The 8,936-nt window shown below is 40.0% G+C and overlaps 1 protein-coding gene across 8 annotated transcripts in view; it reads right to left on the bottom strand.

The window, feature by feature from the left end:
* Positions 1–4,858: 4,858 nt before the first annotated feature.
* The window catches only part of KCNMA1 (potassium calcium-activated channel subfamily M alpha 1), a 755,994-nt gene continuing 751,916 nt past the window's right edge, over positions 4,859–8,936 (bottom strand). For 3 of the 8 annotated variants that reach the window (XM_015147202.3, XM_077944845.1, XM_015147215.3), the window contains one exon: positions 4,859–5,636. In XM_015147202.3, coding sequence (XP_015002688.1) covers positions 5,612–5,636 — 25 coding nt within the window. In that variant the 3' untranslated portion in view covers positions 4,859–5,611. The remainder of the gene's footprint in view (positions 5,637–8,936) is intronic. The other 5 variants (XM_015147203.3, XM_077944846.1, XM_015147216.3 and 2 more) reach the window with 2 other exon arrangements.

Genomic DNA, 8,936 nt, shown 5'->3' with positions numbered 1-8,936 from the left:
CAGTTTTGTGTGCATTCTCATGATATTTTCCAGGAAGAACTGACATCTCACTACTTTCAGCCTGAAAAATGCACAGCCATTGCTGCCCCATCACTCTTTGCTTAAAACTCTTAGTGGCTTTTCATAACTTTCTAAATCAAGTTTCAAGCTTTTATCTAGGCCTTTAGACTGTACTTTGTAGCCCCTTCCATGAAGTCGCATCTCAGTTTTCCCTAGTTCCCCTACACAAACTTAACACAGTAGACAAAATAGTCAATCTATTGAAATCACATTCCTACAAATACATCATGGCCCATTAAGTCCCATCTCCCTGGAAAACCCTCATATTACACATCATTCCAGTCCTGTCACCCAATTACTATTGAAATGCCTCCAAAGCCCATCAAGCATTATATGCCTCTGCATTCTTACCAGCCCATGCAGTTCAATGCAAACTCTTCTTTCTTCCAATCTAAAGAACTACTCTTTGTACCAGATGCATGCCCATAACTGATGGTATTTTAAAATACTGCTTATTATATCTTTTTCTTTTTTTCTGTCTTCCTGGATTCTTAATGTATACCCCAAGTTTGTCTTATCTTTAGATAAGGAGTCTCAGGTCCTTTCTGTGATAAAAAAAAAAAAAAAATGTCAAAAGAGGAAAGTCTGCTACAGGTGGTCTAAGTCAGAATTCTTTCTCCAATCTATCCATGTGGGACTATGATATCATGGAGCTTCCAACCATTGTAGGGCTAAAGGTGCCTTTGTCTTTGAGCACATAGGCTTCTTTCTATACATGTTTTAAGCAAGCTTGCCATAAAAATTGAAAATTAGGCTCTGTGGTCTCTTAAGAAATAAAATTTAAAATGTTTTCCAAGTTTCCTTATTTTTATGGAATTCTTGAAATTATTAACAAGTGATACTTTATTGGAAACAACCAATTGGAAGAGACTGCACTTAAACAACCAATATGACCGAACTAGTACAAACTGTCTAGGAATCATTTCTCATTACTACTCTCTCATAAATAAATCCAAATAGCATCATCACCTCCTCAAATGACCATGGGATTTATATGCTAAATCATCTCTGCTGGATTAAAATAAAATGCCTTTTGGGAATGAGGAGAGGGGCAGAAAGGTAATTTGCCAGAAGATTGTAAGTAAATTCTCTTTCTTTTGCTTTTTAAAGAGAGTGAGTCAGTCCTAATTAGTGAAGATCCTTTCAAGGGTCATGGCAATTGGTGGCTTTACCACCATTCCAAAAGCAGCAAGTAAGAATAAAATAGAAAATGGACAGATTCTGCCCTGGAGCTCAGTGTTCAAGCTGAATGGATCTACTTAGTCTCCTAGGAGTCAAGAAGGCTCACATCTCAGTCAAATGGTTGAATAGTCTTTGTTTCTCTCCCTTCCTACCTTTATTCCTCAATTTCGCCTTTCCTTCCTTCAATGAGGTTCCCTTTGACAATAAAACAATAGATTAAAATTACATTTATGAATGTAAGTAGCTAAGAGATGGTTAGTTTATTAATGAAAGAAAACAACCAAATAAACAGAGGACAGGAAATGAAGTGAGAAGGAAGACTGGTTACTTCCTGAAGATCCACATGGGGAAACATAAATGGGGAAAATGGCAGGAATTTGGGGTCTCTTGAACCTCTAGTTACGTACTAGGAATTGGAGACATGGAATAGAGATGAAGGGATTAACTGAAGCTGGGCCTTGAACCAAAAAAAAAAAAAAAAAAAAAAGGGGGAAAGGAGGGATGAAATTGAGAAGAAAACCCTAGAACAGGCGGTGAAATTTGAACAACGTGATTCAGGTGCTGGCCATTTTTAAATCGTTATAATAATTCATTTCCCTTAATTACAATTAATTGTGATGGTGACTATCATTTCTCCGAAATGAGAAATTTGCATCTTGAACCTAAAAAGACGCTAAGGTGAAAAGCACAGGAATGAACCTACCTATTCTACGTCCAGAGCAGAAAATGTTCACCACTCGTGAGTAAGGCTGAGAGTGTTGCCTGGGTGATGCAGCATAAAGGATGATTATTCCAGCCCTGGACACAATAGTCTCCAAACGTTTAGCCAGGAAGAGGCAGCCGCTCCCATGTTCCCACTCCTAACTTAGATCATGTGCCCTGGGACCTGAAGGGACCTTAGAGTCATCTAGAGGAATCACTCTCATTTACAAATGAAGTCACTGAGACGCAGAGAGTTTTAAAAACATTTTCAAAGATCATAGCTGGTTGTAAATGCGGCTCTTGCACCCTCATATTAAATGGTAACTAGGGAATTTGTGCTTTTTCTCCTTTCAACGTGAAAATATCCCAGATTTCTTATGCTTTTTCACTTTTCCTTTATCCAACTCTAAAAATCACTTCCAATTTCCTGTTTATTTAAAATCTTCAATCAATTTTTTACAAAGTACATCATAAGGTGCCAGAACCCTTGGGAAGAAAGAGTTTTGGAATGTTCTCCAACATGCCTTAGTCACAGTCACTTTTATTTAAGGTGTTTTGTAACGGTTCAAGATGATATTCTAAAATATAAAATTGATGAGAAAAAAATAAGTTTTTTCAAGGAGAAAGGTGATGATGGTGATGATATTTTCTGCTCGGTAAACAGCCTGTTGGTGAGTCTTTGATTCCCACAGCACCCAAGAATCATTAGTTTGGGAGAATGGCTTTTCTGGAGCCCTAAACTGGGATGGAAATCAGAGCCTCATAATGTGGACTGTACTAACGAAGACCCTCCTTGGTCTCAGGTGGATGTAGGCAGAAAGACAGACTGTCTCAGCGGAGATGGATGGGACTCAGGGCCAAAGAGCTCAACGAGTAGGAACAAGCCAGGGAGAAGCTCTGGCATTTGCTTGAGCCCTCCAGTGATTTCACAAATCTTACTTGCTTCCACTTCGCTTTCTACTTACCAGGCACCAGCTTTTGCCAAAGGGCCCAACAGCCAGCCATTTTCCTACCTCCTTAACAAAATGCCTCATTTTGTTTTCTAGGCCAGAACAATTCATTATTACAAAGGCAACATAGTATGAACTTATTGCTCTACTTAAGAAAATGAATTTCTACTAATTTGTTTTGTTTTTTCTGGGGGGGTGGTACTTATGAATCAAGGAGCCCTTTGCTGTAGGAGATGATCCTAACTATTATGATTTTTTTTTTTAAGTTTAGATTCAAATCTCTAGCCACAAATGCATCAATGGATGTGTCGTGGGGTTGGAGTTTGCATTTCTGCTTCCAGATTGCCTTGGTAGGGGAGACACAGGGAAGAGAGGGTAGTGGGAATGGAGCTTTGTGTCCTATGTCCCTCTAATGGAAGATCCTTTATGTGGCCACCACAGCCTGCCAGAGGAGACCAAATCGCTCTGACAAATTCGGAGGTGGTTATTAGGAGCAGGAGTGAAGAGCCCACTATGGTTCACGAAGGAAAGAAGAGCGTGGATTGACGTGAATGTACTAAGGTGACCCCAGTGCAAAATCATTATGTAAAAGAAGGCCTAGCTTTCAGGAAAGTTGTCAAAATCCTGGCAAAAGGTTCTCCCCACAAACACATTTGACTTCTGTTGGAAACCAAGAAATGTTTATAAGCCTGAATATAGACTGTTGACGTCATTTTAGTCTGCTGAGTAGGCTAGTGATTAATTATAAGTAGTTTTTAAACAATCCAATTGGACATACATTATATTCACAATACTTTTATAGAACTAATTCTACAAAATGTGACGACAGAGTAACCACAGTCCGACAAGTCACTGCAGGACAATGCCTACGAGGTGGAAGCACGACTATATTGGCTCTGCAGGGAGTGGACAGAGGTGGAAGCTCATTTTGCCTACATTGGTAATTGGAGTACTTAGTGGACATATGTCTTCATGATGATCTCATTGCTTTGCTCTGATCTGATTTGCACTACCATAACTAAGTACCACAGGTCATGGTCCAAAGAGTTAATGGACTAGATATCATGAAATTTTGGGGAGATACTTTGGTTAGCTTGGTTCCTTTAAGTGTCCACAGTTTACATTTTTTTTAAGAAAATAGAAATCACTATCACATCCATGCTTCTCCAGAGACCTTGATGATCATATCAAAGACTGATAATTTTAAAGTTGAAAGACTTGCTAAGTTGATTGGAACAAAACAGTTGCCGGGAGACTGTACACCTAGCATGCAAGCGACAGCAGAGCTCTGAGACATTGTAATTGCATCTGATGGCTAGAAAAATCTTTTGACCGCAGTTTAAAGTGGCTGATATATTTGATTTCACTGCTGGTAATTTTCAAAGGCCTTTTCTAACAGTCTATATGAAGTGCATTCATTGCTTTCCTTTTGTTATTATTATTTTTTAAATTGTTGTAACAAGTTCACGTGTTTGGCCCCAGCAACTAAATAAAGGAGAGCATGCAAATTAAAATCCCGTCTCCATGATTGTAGAAATTTCCTGGTTTTTAAACAAAAACTCAGTGAGAAGAATGAATGCCCTCTCATAGCCTATGGTAAAGTAAAACTATTGATCAGTTTTACAAACTTCCAGGCTAAAAGCTCTGAGACTTGGGGAGTGGGGAGGAAGTCCACCAGACCCTCCCGAAGTTGACATTACTCGCTCAGGTGGTTTGGAAATACAAAATGAGAAGCATACAGCATGTAGGAGTCCCCACCACTAGAACAGCAAACAGAGCAATGCCTTGTGCGCATCTGGTCCTCAGCTTCCACATCCCAGGCTTGCCCACAACCCTCCTGGTATCCTTAGTTGGCCAGACAAACCTGATCTGCCAATTGTAGAAAAGCAGCAAGAAGGTCTTCCCTTTAAAAATATGAACAAAGGGGTGAGAACTACAGAATGAAAACTAAAACTACAAAAATATGACTTTCAACTGTGAAAATAAATAAGTTTCCATTTATTAAGAGCTGGTGTCAATGCAGATCAAAACACACACCCATCCAGGCGAGGAGCAGGTATTCACCTGTCCCCTTCGTCGTCTTTTTTGGACTTACTAAAATACATGTATACATCGTTGGCCATTTTAAAATTGTTTTAATAATTCATTAAAATTAATTACAATTAATTGTGGTGGTGACCATCATTCTCCTCAAAAGAAAAAGAGAGAAAGAAGAGAAAAACGCATTAAGGAGTCTGGCCACTTATTCATTTAGAGTTTGCATTGTTTAGATATAGGGAAGATATTTGACAATGGAAAGAAAAGAAAAAATATATTTTCTTTCTAATAAACAAAAATAATTTAAAATGCTAGAGGCTATACATGACTATTTTAGTATGTTCATTTATAAATGAAATCATTTTCTTTTCCAAAATACATGGAAGCAATATTCAAGGCAGACAAAGAGAAAGATCTGTCTACTTTATTTTCTGGCAATTCTTGCTTATCCTAACGTTTCCACCAGTGATTCAGCATGTAAGAAGAAAAGTCACATCACCATTGATGAAGTTTGTCAGGCTTTAAAAAAATAGTTCTGGTCTCCTGGGAGTCAACATTCATCTTCAACTTCTCTGATTGGTGGAATCAAGCTGCTTGTGGATTTATATTGGTTGATCTGGTTAGCCATGTGGGTACTCATGGGCTTGATTTGAATGTTTCTGGGATAGGCATTATCCGGTTCATCTGTAAACCATTTCTTTTCTGCTAAAGGGCAAAATGGATAGAGAACAAGAAGGAGAAATTAGAAGTTTAATTAGTCCTAAGGCAAAGCCTTTGGAAAGTTCATTGAAAAACGCAAAAAGGTAATCAATAGAAGCCAACAGTGAGTTAATTGCTAAGAGAGACAGTGCAGTGTAGGGAGGACCCCAGAACCTGAAACATACCTCTGCTTCCTGTAGCAAGTGATGAATAAAATGTGTCACTGGGACTCAGAGGCCCCATGAGTGGACCTCAGAGGCTAAGGAGGGGTTGCAGAATGGACCCTGGCAATATTCCTTGGAGTTAATTTCGTGGCCAGAAAAGGTTTGGTGGGGAAGGGATGTTGCATATATCAGCCATTGGGTACAGACATTGTGCCTGAGAAGAGATGTGTGCATCCATTGATTCGAGTGGAACAGAAGGGCACCACCACACTTGCTGCAGAGCGAGTGATCTAGAATCTTATACAGAATCTCCACTTCCCAGCCTTTCCTTGGCTTTGCTTATAACACATACACATAAAGTCATGTCTCAACTTTACCACTCTCCTGTTTCATTTGTAGCCACTTTGGGGGGTCTAAACTAAACCCATCGATTTTGCTGGCCAAAAATCTATGCAAGTCAGAATAGTGACCAATGTTTTAAAGATGATTTTGAGGTGGCTTTTATATCAAGAAAGAAAACTCTGTGTTGGTATAAAGTTATGAATAGAGTTCCAAGTGGCAATATCTTAACTGACTATAATAACCCAAGCTGTCGACAAGGGAGCTCATTGAAGTCTTGGCATTTCATTTCCACCCTAAATACAGAAATGGCTGAGAGAGAATGCTGAGTCAGGGTGTTCGGGGGGCTGGGGTGAGAATGAAAATGGTCTAGCATCCTCTTCATAGTGCAAAGCTGTTTTACAGGACTCAACCCTCATCCCCGCCTCTTTCTAGGATTGAAATTTTCTGGGAAATTGGCCATGTGTATAGATAGGAAAGGACTGGGCAAATAGGACATTCTAACTTGGGAATCATACGCCTCACTTTAGTGGCTTAGGGAAAGAAAAGCAAAAGGGTAAAAGCTATCAAGCACGTCCACTGCTATAGAGACAATTGTCTCTATAGGCAGCTCTAGCTGCCTTTTCTGCTTACCAGAACAACTCGTAACTGCCTTGTCAGTGGTCCTGGATGGACACTCTAGTGAAAACTGCTCACCTGGTTTGATAGGGGATGTTGGGGGTGGGTGGGTATGTGCATGTTTGGCTAATGATTTATAAATTAAGTATCTATGATCAGCTCATGACCACTCTGCTTGTTTCTCTTCAGTTCTTGCTTCTGCTATTTCAAGTGCCCTGAGCTGTCAATGTCAAGGAGGGCTGTCACTGGAGCAGGGATGTGCCTGAGTCAAAGCCTCGCCCCACTTTTATGCGGCAGCTCAGTTTACCGCACAGGAAACTTTCTACCTCTTGCCTCATTCTCCCCATCCCCCTCCTGCTCTGGCTCGCTCACCTATTATAATTAAGTTCACTTTGATTTGAACAGATTGGACGATAGGAATTCATAATGCTACATCCTCACAGTGAAGCTAACTGATTAAGTGCTTTAAATTATTCCCCCTGACAGAATGATAAAGTTACAATCTGTTCTGAGATGATCTACAGCTTGCCAGACTCCTACAGCTTCTTTCTACATTCATTTATCTTTTTGTCAAGCAGAGTTTTTTTTTTTTCCCTAAGCTTCAATTCCATAGATCTTTTAAAGTCATCAGCACATCTGAATTATTAATGAGGCTTTAGAGGCAAGGTTCCTGATGGGCTGGTTAAAAAAGGTTGTATAGAAATCCAAGACTGTGTACACATCAAAATAATTTCAGCTCCATTTAAAAAACCATTTAGTTCAAGTGTGACATAGATGAACCATTATGCATTTGTGGAAACCAATTTTTTGTGATCTACGATTAAACTAACCTTTCAGAGAGGAGTAAAGTGTGATGGTTATCATGTTTTAAAAGCATTGCCAGGCCGCTGAAACAATTTCAAACTACGACTTTTTCCAGCGGTTTATGTGTAAAGATGATTTTCAGAGAGGTTGAGCCTGGTGTTTGTGCTCAGGTTGCCTGAGCTGCCCTCGGTTTTTGGCCATGCTGTTATGCAGACTGATTTTGCAAAGGGATTTAGTGCTAGGTTGGACATGCCAGGTTGGAAGAGTGAACTCAGCTGATGGAAATGAGTAGGTCTTTTGGGTGAAAGACCTAAGACAGCTGCGATTTGCTGAAATTTTTACAACTGCTGCAGAGAATAATTGTTCAGAATTTAGTCTTTGCAGTTCAATTCAAAGTTGGCATTTTGACCTTTCACGGCAGAGAGAATATCAATTTCCTTCTGCTGTCTGACAGAAAGAGAGCATTATTTCCTCATTTAAGCTTCTCTCTTTCCTTTTACATTTCTTGCCATTAAACAGAATCTAAGCAGAGTAGACCTTGTTTTGGACATGCTGTCTCAACACAAGGAATGAGTTGTGTTAAAACACATTGTGGTGACGAGTTGAGGTCTTCCTTATGCCTGAGAAACTGCTGTTTAATTTGGGTGCCTCCTAAGATATAAATGTGTGTGTTCTTGGAGACTTGGTTACATAGGATGTTCAGGAAATGGAACTATATGAATGCTCTGGGTGTTTTACTAAAATGTCTGGTGGCAACAGTATTTTACAAAGAGATTCTCCCAACACGCTTGCAAGGAACACACATTTCAATGATCGCCAGCCATTCGGCATCCATGGAGAGTGCAAGTAGGACAATGACAATTTGATGTATTGAGTCTTGCCTTCCGAAGAAAAAACAACGCCAATGGGTGGCTACAAAATTGACCACGAGGAAGAGGACTCAGGGAAGCAGCTCTAATGAATGCTGCCATGGTCAAGGATAAATCCAAATCCCTGAGTTTATCTCTGCTCCCTGTTTCATCTCACACACCGGAAAGATTTCCAGGGGCTTTATTTTCATCTCTAAGATGAGAAGGGCAATTGATCGGGGTGGGAGGGCTTCCTCACCGCCAGAGAAAAATAGCTTCATTTCTTAATAAGCTTCTTAAGGATGAGATGCCTGTTGTCAGTGCTCTGAGTACAATGTGTGACATGCCAGGAGTTCGTGGAGTTAGGAAAGAAGAGGCATTTCAGTTTGTGGCTGGGAGGGGGCTAGTGGGACAAGATAAAAATCTGGAAAACAACTGCAGAGAGATGCTGGTAGAGCAATTGCCACTGCCACTGGGACATGTCACCTATTAAGACCAGCCATGCTATGAGCTGTCCACCGTGAAGAAGCAAG

Source organism: Macaca mulatta, chromosome 9 (genome assembly GCF_049350105.2).
Source record: "Macaca mulatta isolate MMU2019108-1 chromosome 9, T2T-MMU8v2.0, whole genome shotgun sequence".
Taxonomy (NCBI): domain Eukaryota; kingdom Metazoa; phylum Chordata; class Mammalia; order Primates; family Cercopithecidae; genus Macaca; species Macaca mulatta.
Note: the sequence above shows the minus strand (reverse complement) of the source record. Positions and strands in the feature narration are given on the sequence as shown.